Here is an 18,905-nt window from a genome sequence, read left to right on the forward strand (position 1 = left end):
AAATAAACCGGAAAATGCAACGGTCCTTTCGTTCAAAAGGAAACGCATAATAAAAAACCTAATTCCTGGGCACCAGAAGTGGAAAGCATAATCAGAAACCTTGAAGGCCTTAATTATCAGCTATTCTCCTGGATGCATATCGCTCTTCTGTTTCCCGAAGCATTTACAGGGAAAGGCTCCTTGGAGATTTTAGACAATGTGAGCTCCCCATCTTTCTCCTTCGATCAATTTGATTGTTTAGAATACCAACAACGTTGAATGTGTAGAATTTGGCAGCAGAAACAAGTCCAATTCAGTTAGAGATTATGATTTAGATGATTCTCAATGTTCAAACTTCCTAAATCAAAGCAACAGAAAGCATGAAACATTGCACCTTTTCTTGTTCGAGTTCTGCTACACAGTAGCCAGATATTTTGACATAGCCGCACACCTTTGGCGGTCGTGAGTGCTTTAAAAAGTAAAGGGGGACGAACTTGTTTTAAACAGAAACGTCTGTCAGCTATTCAACCCCCAACATTTTGCCTTCATCGAATCCCTCCAATCTTTTGATTTTAGACCCTACTTGATCTGCTACCAGCCTCTAACGAGTTCATCAATGCCAACTTCTGAAGGCTTCGCTGCTGCCCGTAATACCAGAGCTTCCGCCACTTCATCTGCCCACAATATTTGAGCTTTCGACTGACAGCTTCTGCATACCCAGGATTTTCTTTACATCTCTCTTAGTTTCAACATTTATGTTGAAATAGCTTCCGCATACCCTTGGTTTTCTTTACAAAAATTCTCTGGTAGGGATGTTAGGAAACAATTTTTATCTCATTCCATGACATCTCATTTCATTTCTATTTCAAACATCATTCAAACATAGACAATTTCAAATTAACCATTACAATTTTTAAAACTAATTATTATATTTTTTCTATACTTTCTAACAAAAAAATTAAATTTTTTTGAAATTTTAAAATAAAAATAATATTATATCAATATTTTAATTTTATAATATTTCTTATTCAGTTTTTTCTCGCACATTTTCTAAAGCTTAATAAATATTCAACTCAAACTATCTCATTACTATTCACAAATTTATCTTACTACTATTAACAAAATTCTCATTTCATCTCATTCTCCAATCATGCCCTTATTATCTACATTTTCTAAATTTATGTCTTAATCAGCAATTGGGGTTTTTGACGCAAGAAACTATGATAGGGAAAATATTTGTTTTTATCCTCCTGGTTAATGGTTATAGATGAAGACTATTACAACTAAAAGTTTCCTGTATTTTAGATCATGAAAGAAAAATTAGTATTTTAGGCTATGTTTGCATGTTGAGATGGGTTGAGTTGAGTTGAGTTGTGAATAGTAATATTTTGTAAATCTTATTGAAATGAGTTTAACTATTTTAGGTTGAGACATGTTTAACTTTTTAGGTTGAAATATATGAAGTAGGTTGAGATGAGTTTAACTTTTTTATGGGAAATTGAGAAAGTAGTAGGTCCCATTAATGATTGGTTTGATATGAGTTGAGTTTGGTTCAACAACCAAACACAATCTTAGAGTTCTATTTTGAGATTTCGGATTGACATCTAAGCTTATTAGTGATGCTTGGGGGAATGGCCACTGTCCTTGAGACCCAAAGTGGCGTCGAACTGAAGGAGAAAAATTATTGTAACCCTAATAGGTGTTTTCTAATGAAGGAGAAAAGGGGGTCCGCGAGGGACTTTGAAACCACAAACGCATCTGTTTGAAACCATATGGGCAAAAAAAAAGAGAATTTGCTTGTTGCCAACGTATAGGGTGTGTGAGTGTGGGGGCTTCTGTGTAGAATTATTGTTTGTGTTCTTCGTTTCAAATTTGTTGCTTGTTTGTTCTGTATGCTCTTTCAATTGATGGTGATTCTTTGTATATAGGGGAGCTGTAAAGTTGGAACTTCATTGTCCCCAAAGTGTTGATGGAATCGCCTTGGACCCTGAGCCGGATTGGAACTTTGATGCTTTATTATCAGAGCTTAATTCATTGGAAATGAAGCTCAATACCTCTGCAAAGGTTCCTGCACGTTTCACCAAATCAAGACTGCGGTATCAGATTTTTCTTCTATGCCATTTTGTCAATGCTCCCAATGGGGCAGTTTGATATATATATATATATATTTTAAATTTTTATATATGACTAATGACTATTATTGCTAGTCTGAACCTTTTTCCATCTGCAACTTTGTTTAGAGACTTCTCAAATGAGAAGAGTGATGATAAATGTCCTAGGCCTTTTGTAATGCATGTGTTCGAGGATGAGATGGAGGATTCTGAAAGTGATGGTGAGGACAATCGAAGATTAGTGCCTGCGAAACGGTTCAAATGTGAAAAACATTATTTGAGGTGCTAACTTCTCTTCCATTTCATGTGGGAAACTTTATTTGAAAATGGGAAATGTTCTTGGGGGGCTTTACTTGTTTTGCAATCATGTTTTAACTGCCCAGGTCCAGGCATTGTAATGTAGGAGATCTATGTTTTGTTGCAAGATATTCAATGATGGCGTTTGCACTTACTTTTATGTTTCAATAACAGTGATGATTCTGATGATGAGTTGGCTCTTGAGTTCCAGTCCTACTTGATGGATGAAGTGGGATTGGTAGAAAGTGCTTTATGTGAACTAACATATGAATATCAAGTTGATACTAAGGTATGTAGTAGTGTAGATCTCAATGTAGTTTGCTACATTTTCCACTTCTTGTACTCTTTCTAGTACTAGTAAATTAGATTTAGACAATACACATTTTTTTAGATATACTTTTTTTATCAGTAAATAAGAGCTTTATTGAAAAATAGGCATAGCCAAGTACACGGGACATATACAAGAGCAACACCCATGCAACATATTTATAGATATATATAACCTGATGATAGTAATCTTTCTGTCCTGTATGTGAATTGCACCTTTTGGGCTTATTAATAAAGTTTTGATACTCATCCAAAAAAGAAATATTTTTGTCTCTACTAATGTATGATTATGTTGAAAATCTACACCTACTACTGCCATTCCTGCTCCTCATATAGGGGTTTATTTGTGTGTAGAATTATCTGTTAAACCTGGATGCTGAAAATTGTCGTCTTTTTGTCTCTGTGTTCATATAATAATGCATAAAATCTATGTCTAATACTGATTGCTGCTCATACTATTATTACCACTTTACGGAGGTAAGGTATATAGTTTTTTCCTTTTATTTATTTATTCATTCATTCATTTTTTTCGATAGAATTATCTGTTAAACCTGGATGCATAAAAATTACCAGTTTATCTCGTGCTCTCCTTGAACTCTTTTCTCATGCTCTTCCTTGACTTCTCGGTTGTTGTATGTAGTAGAGGAGCCCATTCTCTGATTGGTCTTTTTGTCTATGTCTCAGTAATTTTTGCTGCTTGGTGCATAAACTAGTGTTTGGATTGACTAACAGGAGAAGATTAGGAACAAAATTTCTGCACTAGAGACAGATTTGATGGGTGAAACTGAAAAGTCTGCTTCTGCACTCACTCGAGTTGAGAAATATAGAGAAGTAAGACGGGAAATCGATAAGAAACTTGACACTCAATATCAGCGCAAGATGTAAGACCACTTGTTCTTTGTTACTATGATTTTATTTTTACCTGGCTGAAGACATGGTTGAGTTTTTGGTATATCCTAGTCTCTGATGTCATGACTCTTTGCGACCTTTGCCTGTTATGTCTAAACTCCTACTATTATTTTCTATAGACCTATAAAGTGAAATTTAAGGCATAATAAAATATTTTTAGTTGCTGTTGATTCACCCCATTATTTAGATTTTTTTTTCTTACCCATTTAATATATATTTTTTCTCTACCAACAAAAATTACAATTGCATATTCAAGAAAGACAGTTGAAAAATTAATGTCATGTAGGTTGTTAAGATCGGCAATAGGTGTTGAATATTGAACAAAGTCATTTGTTTTGCTGTTGTCAAACTATGTCATTTAAGCATGTAAACTTTGTTTTGGCATCTGTTGCTGCTTCTCGCTGGAGCATGATATAATTTTTTTACTGTCTAGTCTTGGAAGTCTAAGTTGCATTTTATATTTTCCTTTTGTACCCTTCCTTTCTTTGGGGACTTATATAGGTCATATCAATTATTGTATTTTCTTGCACTCTTTGTAGCGCAGAAGCACTTGATAATCATTTGACTGCTGTTCAGCGGGACCATGAATTGAGATCACAAATAGAAGAAAGAAAAATAAGAAGTGATGCAGCTTATGAAGAGGCCAAAAGAAAGGAAAAGGCTCTCCAAGAAGAAAAAATACGCCAAGAAAAAGCTAGAGCAGAATCTGAGGTTTGTTGTGCTTCTGTAGATATCTTTTGGTACCATATTATCTTGTCAGTTCTTGGAATATGAGCAAGCAGGAACTCCATTAGATTACGTAACACTTTCTTTTGGGAGGGGTGGGGGGAGGGTTTCATTTTTATTTTTATGCTAACACTATTCTGTTTAACTGATACAAGATCATCAAATTCTCCAACCCAACACGCTTGATGTGCATGCCTTTCTATTTTTTTTTTTTTTTGTCTCATCATGACATTGTCTTTAGAGTTCTATATTTATGCAAGGAAAATGTTCCTTATTTTTGGTTGTAATTTTTTCTTTATTTGAAATGAATATCCATTTCTTCATTGGATGTATTCCCTATTTTTGCTAGCTCCAACTGGCTTTCTGGTCACATACTTCCATTTTTCTGGTAAATCTGATAGTGTCAAATTACTTCTGATATACCTACTAGAGTCACAGGGAATGCATAAAAATACTTAATTAGTGATAAAAGCATTTTGTAAATGCAGGCAAGACTTAGAGCTGAGGAAGCAAAAAGAGCTGCTTTAGAAGTTGAGAGAAGAGAGGCAAAAGAAGCTGCTGAAAGGGAAGCTAATGAAACAGCAGCAAAGGTTGCTGCTGGGGTGGCACAAGAAGCAGCTGCAGGATGCCAACTGGATGCCAATTCAGGAATTTCAAATGAATCCAAAGGATTTCCATCTGATGAATCAAAAAACCCACAATCAGATGGTATTCCTTATTTTTAACATGCTTTGTGTGTTATGTTTTAGTGACTTGTTTCAGTTAAGGTTTTTTCCCTCATCAGAGGTATTAATTGGCAATGTGATGGCAGGTAACGTTCTCAGGGCTGCTGAAAGTGCTCTTCTTTTAGAGCAGGGGAGACTACAAAAACTTCAGCAGATAGAGGAAAGTAACCAGGCTTTGAGGTTAACTCACAATAAGGTATTGCTAGATCTACAAAGATTAAGATTTGAAATATTGGAATGAGTTGTCTTAATTTTCTGAAGACATTTATACTTAGAAAAAAAATTTATTTGGGCCTTTTATGGAGAACGATAAAATAACTACTTATAAAAAAAATGAGAAAAGATAAGATAATTATTCATGCTTGGATACTGTTGGTCCTAGATTAGGCCATATCTGGCTTCTCCATTTTTGAGAAAATTGAGAGAATTTGTGAGAAATTTTTGAGATGTAGTGTTTATTGGGTTTTGTGCAAGGTTGAGAAAATTTTGAATAATATTTTTTGATGTATTTTGTATGGGGGTTTGTGAAAGTGGATGGTAGAGTTGAAAATTTTTATAAGTATAATTTTTAAATAGTAGTTTTTGTTTCTGTTCTTGTAAAAGTTTTTGATTTTTGTGTTTGGATGATGATTGGGTAAATGATTGGATGAAAATTTGAAAGTGTATTTTGTTTTTTTTTTTTTTAAGATTTAAGGATGTTTGGTTTGATTTTAAATTTTTTGGAGAAATTTTAAAAATGGCCTAACAAAACAAGGCCTTAGAGTTTGCATCATGTTTCTGTTGTCATGGTCGTAGGCTATTGTATTCTGAGCATGCAATATATAGGATCCCGTTTCTCTTTCTTAGATAAGTTGATTTCCATCCTTTATATCATTGAGTGACATGGTCTCATTTTTTGTTAGGATTTCAGCAGCTATGAAAGACATATTGCTAGGTTGATAAGACAAATAAGTGGGACAAAAGAGATCGTCAGGTGAGGTGATTTTAGTCTCATTGTAATCTAGCCTAATATTTTGTGATTAGACTTTTTTGGTCAACCTTTATTATCTATACACTTGTACATAAATATCTTTTCTTTTTCTTTTATTTATTTTTCTTGTGTTTGTGTTCTTGAACTCAACTCACCCTGCATTCCATTTTTTTGCCCTTCACACCGGCCAATCAGACTTGTGTGGTGGCTGTGATATGGACATCTTTTTTGTTTGTCTTAGAGTGGACTTTTGCCCTGGACTGTATTGGATAAGACTGCCTAGTTGGACCAGTAAATTAAGTGCCAGCCCCTTGGGCTGTTTGGTTATTTTACTGTATCGTTCAAAGCAATGAACTAATAGAATCATGCTGACTGATCAAGCTGGTTGAGGTTGTGATGCTTCATCCATTCATGGAATATGGAGGTGGTGACACCACCTCCATACTGCACTTGTGCCATGTAGCAACCATGAGCATTAGCACATCTCTTAGTAATAAAGCTTTAACTACCATCCAGTGAAGTAGCATAAAATCCCTTTTTCTCACCCGTCAAACAGTCCTCCAATGTTTTAGTGAACCAGTCCACCGTGTACATCCCCATGATAATCTCTTTCATTACCTTCCAACTCCTCTCTGTTGTATGAATGGAACTGCCTTCCTCATTAACGCAAAAACTTTAGATTCAATCATTTGTTGTTTTGAGATTCCCATGATTAGTTTCTTTCGAAACTAATCATGGACCATATATGCAGAACTCGGACAATGTGAGAAAAAAACAAGCCCATTATTATTTTTTTATTGGACCTGGTGTTCGAGAAGAATGTCTTGACTAATCCCGGGGGTGCATAGGCCCTTGGCAAGGAGAAAAAAAACAAGCCAATTATTAAAGAACTCAAATTCTAGTTTCATTCATTGTCTTCATTTTGGACAGAATTCTTTTGCAATAACGCAATAAACATTTTTTGGCTTTTTTGTTTTTATTAACTTACAACTTGCAGAGAAAAGTCACATGAAATTGTAAAGATTTTCAATGATCCTCTTTGCCCTCAGCCCATCAGCATTGCAGCATTTGCAAAGAAGGTAATTTCAAGTATTTGGTCACAGACATGCATTTTTTCCCATCATGATTCATTTTTTGCTTGGTTCGTTCAGAGAATGTAGAGGATAGAGGGAAAATTTGGGATCAAGCACGTTGAACATGCTTTAAGTTGGACAATATAGGATTTCTGCTATTAAATGTTAACTGCATTGAAAAACAGCTCAATCTTACATCACTACATAGCAAAACAATGGAGAATGGAGGATGTAGAACTTTGAAATTAGATAACCATTGTAGTGTAAAAGTTCAGACAGCATAAAAATCTAATGACTTCATCAATAAAAGCAAACCTGGTGTATGTGTATACAACAAACTGCAAGTGCAACTGCCCCTTACATTAACATGTAATGCGAAAAATTTGAGATTTTCTGACAATAGGATTTCACTATTCACTTCCGCTTATTGTAAGAAATTAATTACTGATAACAAAATACTGGTAAAAAAAATTAAAAGAAAGTAATTGATAGCAGTCTTGCGAAGCTCTTTCAAAATCTTTTGCCATCATATGATCTTAGAATTTATACTTCAGGATATTGAGAATAAAAGTTCTTTTGTTTTGTGTTTTTATATGTAAATGGTGAGCTTAAGAATACAACATTATTGCCAATTTTGATGCAGGTAGTCTCTCGTTGTGAAAGCCCAGATAATGATGCTTTTGCATGTGGCTATGTCATCGTTCTTGTTATTTCACAGGTATGATGTGTTCAATTGATTGGCAAGGATGTCAGTTGATTAAAGAGGTCCTTCATGGGCTAATTACTGTTTCCTATGTTTTAGTTTCTTCTACACATTAGGATGCTACTCAAAGGTTGGAATAATTAAAGGATTCATTTTTGAACTTCAAAATATGGCAACATTAGGGACTACCTTGACTTGCTTTGCATGTGAAAAAAAAAATTGTATGCTTATATGTCAAGTTGGTGCAGATGGTAGCGGGTAGTTTGGTTATAATTAAGTTTTCATGTGACAATCTAGGGATATCTTAATGAAACAACTTCTACAGGTCTTTCATGGAACGTTATATTTCTGCACGAAATTTGAAGAAAGGTTTTACATTTCATGAATTTGGAAATACACAGATATGTACATGACTAGTGTAGTGCACAAGCCCTCACATGATACATTATTGTCACAGCACTACTAATCTCAAGGAAAGCTGCATACATTTCTTCATCTATACATTATGCATATGCTGTGCAGCTATGATTGTAGGAGGTTACTGAATGATCCTTTCCTTGAATTAGTATTTATTTAAAAATAGACTTCCACCATCTTGGTCGCCGAACTGAAGCCATTTCTGGGTCAGGGCCATTTCCGGGTCAGGAGACAGTTAGGTGGGAAGAGGACTAAATCAAACCTGCAGCTATTGTACATATTATATTTAGTTGCTTAGATTTCGATGATATGTGAATCAGGTTCCACATGCAATGGATCTCCTTCTAGCCGAGTTACACAGAGCCTGCACTTACACTGTTCCAAAGCACATAATTTACTCAAAGGTGATGTTTATCAACTTGAACTTTTTTTACCATCAATCTATGGTTATTTTGTGTGACTTTGACGATTAATCAGTCATTGTTTGAGGACAATTTCTCATGTCATGTTAGTAAAGTTGTATTGAGAAGGTGAAGCTCTGGACTCAAGATCTATTAGTTATATGTGTACATTTCCAATAAAAAATTCAATTTTTTTTTTTTCCAAAGGACCTTGTTTCCCCAATACTCTTATGCTTTTGTCTTGGCCTTCTGCACTCATCACCCACCGTTCATAGGTTAACCAGTTATCCTGCCTTACTCATCCCAGATGTAAACATCACCTGTTGCTGCAACTGTAGCAGACCAATACTATCCTGCAGACTGCAGTCACGAAATCAGAACAACTGAAAGCACATGCATTTGATAATTAATATAAATTTGGAAATCACGTGTCTCCATATATTCTGATGTTGTAAAACCAGTATGTGACTACCACTATGAGGATGTATAGAAAAAACGTGTCACATCAACAATTGTTATTTGCGTGGTCACAGGAAGGTAGGGTAGGGTAGCATTGATGCATTTGTCAATACTTTTAAGGACATTACATATGGTTGATTGACTTAAGAGTCTCATATGATGTGGATGTTCCTGCTTTAAATAGACGGGATGACACTTGGCTGACCTATCAAATCTAGATAGATTTAGGGGTTGTTTGGAAAACATATCTTATCTCATTTCATATCATCTCAAAATTTTTCATAATTTTCTTCCCAAACATTACTCAAATACAATTACTTTTCAATTTTAAATTTTCAACTTTTTCATATAATTTTTATAGAATCATTACAACTTTTCCAAACTTCCAAACAGAACACAAAACAATTCAACTTTTTCAAATCCCAAAACAAAAATAATATTAAAAAATTATATTCTAACTATATTTTAAATTTATAATATTTTTATTCAACCTTTTCACACTCATTTCCTACGATCTCTGAAAACATCTTAACTCAAACTATTTCACTACCATTCACAGATTTTTCATTTCAACATCCCCAAATATCTTGTAAGAGCATGAGGATAACAATAGAGGAACCGAATAGAGATCGCATTACCTGTATTGAGCATTGATTGTTATTGTGGAATTTTGTATAGTTAATACGAGCATGAGAGTAACTATCTAATTCCTTTGATTCTTTCCTGTTATTTATCTTGTACCCTTTCTTTCAATTGAAGATATTCAGTTGGATGGCATATTGTAGGTTTTGAGACAAATTACAATGGTGATTATTATTTAATAAGTAATGCCACCCATCATCTATTTTTTCATCATTCTATGATATGATCTTAGATGATTTGGAGACTATTTATTATCTTTCACTTGCGAACTTATCATCTAATGCCACATCATGGAATGATGAGAGGATGATGAGAAAATGAATGATGAATAGATTTTTTCTTATTTAATTATTTTCCTAAATCCAACTATTTGAAGATAGTCAAGTTATGGCTAGCTTATGAGAGCTTGAAATATCACTTAATTATACGGATATAATTCGTTCAAGTGGCTAACCAATCCAATAAAATAACGAAGGGGAAACTTTAAATTTCTTGGCCCTACCACTTGTTACTGCTATTATTATGGATTCTGCTGCTACTGTATGGATTTAAATTATTTTTCTCTACTTCAGTCGGCATTTGAATCCAAAGAAGCTTATTACAAGGCCATCGGATACCGGGAAACAGAAGGAAAGATTGAGAGCATTGGGGACTATTTGAGACGGTTAGAGTCCTACATGAAACTGTATGGGGCCATCATTCAGGTTTGTAACTATGCTTTTGTGTTTTGACTTTTGAGGTGATGGAAACTTTTTTTTTTAGTTATTTGGAAATTCACGAGAAGCAGCTTTTACCTAGAATCATTTTTTGGCAGACAGAAGTGCAGGGTGTCCGGAACATACATGGCCTGAAAGAAGGTTGGGCATGGATTGCACGGTTCTTAAACACTATGCCTGCCAATAGATATACTGCCGTTGCATTGAATGCATTCCTGCAAGTATGTTAATATACAAACATTATGCTCTTTTGCATAAATATTTGCATAAACTTCATTTCAAAATCTTGTTGTTTTTACAGATGGCAGGGTTTGCTCTCTTCAGAAAATATAAATCTCAGTTCATGAAGGTGCTGAGCATCATCTCTAACAATTTTCTGGAAGCACTGAAAGCACGTGAAGAGTCGGGGTTAAGAGCGACCATTGTTGAGATTCAAGCTTACATGGAAGATAAGAAGTTCCTAAAGGAGCCAGAGGGAAAAGCCCTGCAGGGTTCATTGCTATCAAGTGTTATGGTGCCGGAGCCAGATTACTACAACTCGTATTCTCGCCAGCAACCAAATAAATATTTCTACTGATTTAAATATTACCAAGACTTCATCTCACTGGTTTTTTTTTTTTTTTGTTTGTACTGCAATTTGTGTATTGTCTCCAACGATTTAAATCAGATTCAAAACCAGCATGCAGAGTACCCTTTGTTATAGTAAAATGACTCTTCCTCGTGCCTTATTTTCATCAGGGTGCTTTTCGTAGAAGACTAGGTCCAAATCTTAATATCTTATTAGAATCATGCTGCATGTTTCGGAGCTGGTGGGCTACACGCACAGCATTTCCCTGAGCTTTAGAGATGACACTATCATTTCAAGGAATTTAATACCTCTCCAATAAAACAGCATCCTAGGTGATGCTAACCATTCAAAAAAAAAAACAAAAAAAAAAGGTCTATTTATAAGCTTGCTTAGCCAAACCAAACACATCATTCATAAGCTAGCATAAAAAAAATTTGTGTTTTGATTTTTAATTATAATCAGTTCTTCATTATGTGTAAGAAGCATAACTCAAATCCGAAAGCTACAAATCATCATTCCCTTTTATGTAGGCTCATCTCAAATATTTTTAAATATAACGTAAACTCAAATAGTTCGGCGCACATGGAATTATCAATCTCAAAGGCCAGAAATGTTTCTTAAGTAGCAATATCCATAATCCCAAACTTAAGTTCATGCACATCAAAATTAAATAAAATCATAGCATGGTCCTGCTATCCCATTGGATTTCTAGTTTGGCATACAACTCAAGAGATGAATGAAAAAAATGACTAGACCAACTATATATCATCGACTACAAAGAGGCCCAAAGAATGCATCCACCAAGATATAGACCTACCACCCCTGCACATTCAAATACTTCCCAGCCTCTAGCATAGCTCATCTAAACCATTTTCAATTTTTAAAGATGTATAGGGTGATAAGGATGTTCTTTGACACCTAATCTTTATTTTCAATTTTCAAATACTTCCCAATGGGCTTGGCCCAGGAAGGCCCTACACCTGAGCGTGAGGAAGATGCTAGGCCAGCCCGGCCCAAGAAGCTCAGCAACGGGAGCAACTGGAGAGCACGTGCCGAATCAAGAACCACATGACGCCCCTACTGGCCGATAGGCCTTTGCAAGTAAAGATAATGACAATCCCTGCCCCAGAGCCTCGGCGGCTGAACATGCCTAGGAATGGGTTGCACCTGACTGAGGACACGCTGCATTAAATGGGACATGGCGGTGGGTACGCCACAGCCAGGGACCACACCACATTCAATACTCCTCGAGGACAGGCACACAACGACATGCTTCTAGGGGCGCCAGTAGTCGCCACGACCATGCCTTAACACATTGTTGCCCGGCAAGGAGGTTGATAGCAGGTCTGACCCAAGTACAGATTGACACTCCATGATCCCTTTCGTTGGTTGAGCTTGAGCCAGGTATAAATACCCCCACCCTCAATGGCGGCAGACTTCTACTTCTTTTTCTTATTCTTCTCATGGACACTTGGAGGTGTCCCATATCACCTTGAAGCCCTCATTTCTTCTTGGTCGCAAGTCATAGTGTTGTGATTTTGTGGAACTGCTCAGGCTACAAAACACGATATCAACAGTGGCACCATATGTGGGATATTTATTATAGAAGCATGTACTTTGCATGCTAGCAGCGATGCAGTCCCAAACCATGCGAAGAGAAGGAGAACAAGGTGAAGCGATAGAGGCAAGGCTCGTAGAGATGGGGGATACGATAAAAAAGTTGATAGAGAATGCAACACCTAGGCGAAGCCCAGTGACAACGAGCATGTCGAGTCATGACGTGTCCCTGGGAAAGTTGCGGCCAAAGAAGAAAGGTGCAAGATGCACCTCGAACTCCGAGAGCTTGAGCACAAGTTTGCAGAGATGGCAAAGAGGATGGGTGCGTCGCCCACTGTGGATCAATTGCTCAACCTGTTGTATAGCGTGGAGGTTATGATTGTGCCTCTCCCGCCCAAATTCAAAGTCCCTTAGATGGAGGTGTACGACGGGTCCAAGGACCCATGGAGCACTTGGAGATGTTCAAGAACCATATGACCTTGCATGGCTTCCCAGGAGAGATTGCCTGTCGAGCCTTCCCATTGATCCTGAAAGGGGCCGCACGAGCCTGGTTTGGGTCCTTATCGTTGGGGACCGTAGACAGCTGAAACAAGTTGGCCCACCTCTTCTTGACGTAGTTCAGCTGAAACAATCCGCCTACCTCTTCAGTGAAGCAGTGAGACAACAAGAGCATAAAGTCATACCTCTCTCATTTCAAGCGGAAGTGCATGACCACAGACGACCAGGATGAGAAGATCACCCTAGTAGCCTTGCTGGGAGGAATTTGGCCTTAGAACCCTAGCATTTAGGACCCCCACAACTTTGAGGGAGTTTATGGACCAAGCAGACGCCTTCATCAATGTTGAAGACACCCTCAAGGCTCTGATCGCTCTACGATGAACAAAAAGGTCACTGGACAAAAGGGTGGGCCTAGCTGCGAAGGAGGTAAGAAGGGGGCACTAAAAGTGAAGAGAAGGGAGTAAGCATCGGCTCGGACATGTGGCGGGCCCTATATGCACATGAGCATGGTTGTAGAAGGGGAACACGCCTTAAGCCTATAGAGGGAGCCATGGTGGGGCTAGGAGGCCGTTAGTATTGTGCTTACCACTGGAAGAACTGGCACAACACCGAGGATTGCTATACTTTAAAACAAAGGAGGGAAGCGTTGGAGGGCCTGTGGGACCAGTGGTAGTGGTCAGAGGATTGACAAGAGCGGTGCCAAGGCGGCCGTCCAAGGCACTAGTAGAGTGCGAGCTCGGTAAGGGCAGACAACCTGGTCGGGGAGATTTGCATGATCTTAGGGGGATACGTAGGAGGAGGAACCACCTCATCGGCCCGAAGGGCACATGCCCGAAGAGCACAGTATGAGGAAGTGTTCATGACAAGATGGGTCACCACTGGGGCTAGGAGACAGTCTAGGAGTACCCTGATAACCTTTGGTAAGAAAGAAGGAAAGGGCATCCTTCACCTGCATGATGATGCATTTGTGGTGACTATGCAGATTGTGAACTTCACAACTCGAAGAGTCTTGATCGACAATGGCAGTTTGGTAGACATATTATTCTGGGAAGCCTTTGTTAGGATGGGGATTAGCCCGAACCAACTACGCCTGGCCCCTATGTTGCTCAAAGGTTTCACGGGTAACATTGTTTAATTGATGAGAGCTATCACTTTGTCCATCCTGGCCGGGAAGGCCCCCAAGACCTCAGCCACAACGGCTGATTTCCTGGTGGTCAAGGCTCCCTCTTCGTACAATATGATATTGGGAGGCTCGACCTTGAACAACCTGAGGGCGATAACCTCCACCTACCACCTCAAAAATAAAGTTCCCCATGGACTTGGGGGTGAGGGAGGTTTACGACAAGTAGGTGCTGGCTCGGGAGTGCTACATTGGAGAGCTGAAGCATGAAGTCAAGGAATTCGAAATGATTGGGGAAGTAGGGGAGGCAGCTGGGATGAGGAGGTTAGAGATGAGCAAGCACTCTGGCAAGCGGAGCCAAACAAGCCCTTGGAGATAGTCTTGGTTGACCAACAGAGGCCCGAGTGAACAGTTCGAGTCGGGGCTAAGCAGGCACTTGAACTAAGGCATGCCTTGGAGCTGCTTCTCATCAAGGATCAGGAGGTGTTCACTTGGAGTCATGAGGAGATGCCTAGGATCGACAACTCCATCATTGAGCACAACCTCTACGTTGACCTGACAACATGGAAAGTCAAACAGAAGCGCTGAAGCTTCAGCACTAAAAAGTACATGGCCATAGCTGAGGAGGTGGACCGTCTCTTGGCTACAAGGTTCATCCAAGAGGCTCGCTCCCCTGAGTGGCTCTCCAATGTGGTTCTGGTGAAGAAGGCAAGCGGGAAGTGGTGTATGTGTGTTGACTTCACTGACTTGAATAAGGCTTGCTCAAAAGACAGCTTCCCACTACCACATATCGACTTAATAGAGGGTTTGACAGCTAGGGCACCCACTCTTTAGTTTCATGGATGTGTACTCTGGGTACAACTAGATCCAGATGAGCCCAGACGATGAAGAGAAGATAGCCTTCATCACAGAATGTATTACAAGGCAATGCCATTTGGCTTAAAGAATGCTGACGCCACCTACCAGCAGCTAGGCAACAGGATGTTCAAGCAGTAGATCGGCCGGAAGATGGAGGTATATGTGGATTACATGCTAGTAGCACTTGTTAGACCTTTGAGAAGCCTTCACAGTTCTACGGCGGTACCAAATGAAACTTAACCCGTTGAAGTGTGCCTTCGGTGTGGAGTCAGGCAAGTTCCTGGGCTTTATGGTCTTCGAGTGTGGGGTCGAGGCCAACCCATAGAAGGTTGAGGCAATAGTAGGGATGCCTTCCCCCCGCAACCTTTATGAGGTCCAAGGGCTCGTTGGTTGGGTGGCAGCCTTAAACCGCTTCATCGCCTGGTCGATCAACCGGTGCCTCCCATTCTTCAAGGTCCTAAGAAAAGCCTAAGAATGGGATGCTGCCTGTGACAAAGTGTTCACCAAACTGAAGAAGTATCTGGCCCACCCACCCCACTTCTTAGTCAACTAAGCCAAGCGAGAACCTAACCATGTACCTGGCCGTGTTGCCGCACGCCATATCAACAGTATTGGTTCGTGAAGCAGAGGAAGTATAGCAACCCGTCTACTACAAGAGTAGGCCATTCCGTGGGGCCGAGGCTAGGTATCCATAGACGGAGATGTTGGTATTCCCACTGGTAGTTGCTGTAAGAAGACTAAGGCCATACTTCCAATTCCATCTGATGAAAGTGCTCACTGATGTCCCCCTCAAGAAGATCCTATAGAATCCAGATACATTAGTCTGGCTCACCAAGTGGGCAATCAAACTCAGTGAATTCGACATAGAGTACTTACCCCACAAGGTGATCAAAGGGCAGGTGCTGGTGGGTTTTGTCATCGAGTTCATCAACTTCCAAGAAGAGGTACAGGTTACACCCCAGGGAAAGCCTTGGTAGATCTACGTAGACAGATTGTCCTGCTGGGTTGGTAGGGGTGCACCGATCATGGAGAAGAGTACAACTATGCAGTAAAGCTCGCCTTCAAAGCAACCAACAACGAGGCCTCGTACAAAGTGCTGCTAGTAGGGATGTCAGTCGCTAGGCTACTGGCAGCTATGGAAGTCATGGTGAATGTCGACTCCCAAGTAGTTGTCAATCAGGTGTTGAGACAGTTTGCCACAAAGGGAGAAAAGCTGAAGAAGTATCTCTAGTTGGTTTGCAAAGAGCACAACCTCTTCCACTACTTCCATTTTAGACAAGTCTTGAGGTGTAAGAACCATAAGGTAGACTAGTTGGTGAAGGTGGCGTTGGGATAGGAGGAGCTCCCCCTCCTTAAGCACACCATAGTTAGAACGGTTGACACCTTAGCCATCTGGGTTGAGGTGTTAGTCACTGCCTTGGCATCTCCTGAGTGGCCTACATACATCATGAAATTTCTACAGGAAGGCGAACTATTGGGCGACCCAGAGGAGGTGCACAAAGTCAGGAACATGGTTGCATGATTCACATTGTTGGGAGGGGTCTTGTACAAACGGGGTTTCTTTGAACCTCTCCTTAGGTGACTCTCATCAGACGAAGTCCATTATGTGCTAGTCGAAATTCACAAGGGGATTTGCGGGAACCATTCAAGAGGAAGGGCATTGGTTGCAAGAGTGACCCGAGCCTAGTGCTACTGGCCCCACTCCCTCTGAGACACAGAGAACTTTGCAAAGAACTACCCGAGATGCCAAGAGCACGCACCTATGCCGCGCTACCTGCCAGAGGAGCTAACTTAGATCACCTCCCCATGGCCTTTTGCGCAGTGGGGATTGGACTTGATCAGCCCTTTCCTTATGGTTAGAGAAGGGGAAAAATTTGTGGTTATAGTAGTTGACTATTTCATAAAGTGGGTCGAAGTGGAGGTCTTAACAACCATCACTGCTTGGGCCATCATGAAGTTCTTGTGGAGATCGATAGTCTGCTGATTCGGCATTCCCCAGAGCTTCATATTGAAAAATGAAAGGCAATTTGATTGCTTGCACTACCGAGAATGGTGCGCAAAGCTTGGGATCAAGGTCAAATACTCCTCACCGAGATACCCACAAGCCAATTGGTAGGTTGAGGCAACCAACAAAACTTTGCTATCCACCGTTAAGAAGAAGTTGGAGCTCATAAGGGAGGATGGGCCGAAGAACTCCTAGGCATGTTGTGGGCATACTGAACAATTGTTAAGACCCCCATTGGGGAGATGCCCTCACCCTTACCTACGGGAATGAAGCACTGATTCGTGTGGAGGTAGGGGTGCCCATATATCGGGTCTAGCACTTCGACTCAAGCATCAACGAGGAAAGATTAAGGGAAGGCCTAGATCTCATAGAGGAAAGATGGGAAAAAGTAGTGGTGTAGATGGCGAACAATAAAAGGAAAGCAGAGCAGTACTTCAACAAGCGGGCCAGGCCACGTTTCTTCGAGGTAGGCGACCTGGTACTAAAGTAGACTGGCGTGACTACCCAGGAAGAAGGGAAGCTTAGACCATGATGGGAGGGCCCATACGTGGTAACAGCAAGCAACTGACCTACCTCCTACTACCTCAAAGATAGTCAGGGCCATGAACTTCCCCACCTGTGGAATGTCGAGCACCTAAAAAAATACTTCACCTAGGAACGGAGAGTGTCTCCCATGAATGAAATACCATGTAATGTAAAATTATCTAGTGAATGGAGATGTATGGAAGTTCATCTCAAACTCTCTATGTCAAATTTGGAAACCAACAAAGCCGAATCTCTATACTCGCTGCGAGGTTAAGGTCAGACCCAGAGCATCCCACGCTTAGCCCTCATGGCCACTCGGATACAAGTTCCTATATTTGCCATGCCTTGTGTTCAACAAAGCTGAGTCCCTAGATTCCCCACTCACCACGGGTTAAGGCAAAGTTCCTAGACTTGCTGATCTCCCGTTACACAAAGCCGAGTCCCTAGACTCACCACTTGACACGGGATAAGACTGAAGTCCCTAGACTCGCTGATCTCCCATTCAATAAAGCTGAGTCCCTAGTCTCGCCACTCACCATGGATTAAGGTCAAGTTCCTAGACTTGCTGATCTCTCATTCAACAAAGTCGAATCCCTAGACTTGCTGATCTCCTGTTCAACAAAGTCGAGTCCCTAGACTTGCCACTCACCACGGGTTATGGCTAAAGTCCCTAAAGTTGCTGATTTTCCATTCAACAAAGTTGAGCCCCTAGACTCGCCACTCACCACGGGTTAAGGCCAAGTCCTAGACTTGCCGATCTCTAATTCAACAAAACTGTAGACTCACCACTCGCCACAGGTTAAGGCCAAGTCCCTAGACTTGTTGATCTCCAGTTCAACAAAACCGCGTCTCTAGACTCACCACTCGCCATGGGTTAAGGGCAAGTCCCTAGACTTGCTAGTCTCCCATTCAACAAAACCAAGACTCACCATTCGCCGTGAGTTAAGGCCAAGTTTCTAGATTCGCCGATCTCCCATTCAACAAAGTTGAGTCCCTAGATTTGCTGTGAGGTTAGGGCCAAGGCTAGAGCATTCCAAGCTCTACCCTTATGGTCACTCGGATACAAGTCCCTAGACTTGCCAAGCCTTATGTCCAAACAAATTCGAGTCCCTAGACTCGCCACGGGTTAAGGTAAAGTCTCCTGGACTTTCTGATCTCTCGTTCAACAAAGTCGAGTCCCTACACCCACCACGGGTTAAGGTTAAAGTCCCTAAACTTGCCGATGTCCCGTTTAACAAAGCTGAGTTCCTAGACTCGCCACAGGGTTAAGGTTGGGCCTAGAGCATCCTGAGCTATACTTTCATGGCCATTCAGATACA

At 40.2% G+C, this 18,905-nt stretch overlaps 1 protein-coding gene across 2 annotated transcripts; it reads left to right on the forward strand.

Annotated features, from left to right (window-relative positions):
* The first annotated feature begins 46 nt into the window (after positions 1-46).
* LOC122314113 (protein GLE1) lies at positions 47-11,189 on the forward strand. 2 transcript variants are annotated; one of them, XM_043129522.1, is made up of 15 exons: positions 47-198; positions 1,908-2,075; positions 2,220-2,372; positions 2,562-2,676; positions 3,447-3,595; positions 4,163-4,334; positions 4,838-5,057; positions 5,161-5,270; positions 5,977-6,047; positions 7,042-7,123; positions 7,761-7,835; positions 8,558-8,641; positions 10,312-10,443; positions 10,554-10,676; positions 10,757-11,189. In XM_043129522.1, coding segments are annotated over exons 1-15 (1,932 nt in total). In that variant the 5' UTR covers positions 47-196; the 3' UTR covers positions 11,033-11,189. The 2 variants fall into 2 exon arrangements, with proteins under 2 accessions (XP_042985456.1, XP_042985457.1); XM_043129523.1 differs by having other exon boundaries at positions 2,259-2,372.
* Positions 11,190-18,905: the final 7,716 nt, after the last annotated feature.

This window comes from Carya illinoinensis, chromosome 6 (genome assembly GCF_018687715.1).
Source record: "Carya illinoinensis cultivar Pawnee chromosome 6, C.illinoinensisPawnee_v1, whole genome shotgun sequence".
Taxonomy (NCBI): Eukaryota; Viridiplantae; Streptophyta; class Magnoliopsida; order Fagales; family Juglandaceae; genus Carya; species Carya illinoinensis.

Coding starts and splice junctions, on each gene's coding strand:
- LOC122314113 (XM_043129522.1), top strand. Junction 2,677..3,446: donor AATATCAAGTTGATACTAAG/GTATGTAGTAGT, acceptor ATTGACTAACAG/GAGAAGATTAGGAACAAAAT. Junction 6,048..7,041: donor GGGACAAAAGAGATCGTCAG/GTGAGGTGATTT, acceptor TACAACTTGCAG/AGAAAAGTCACATGAAATTG.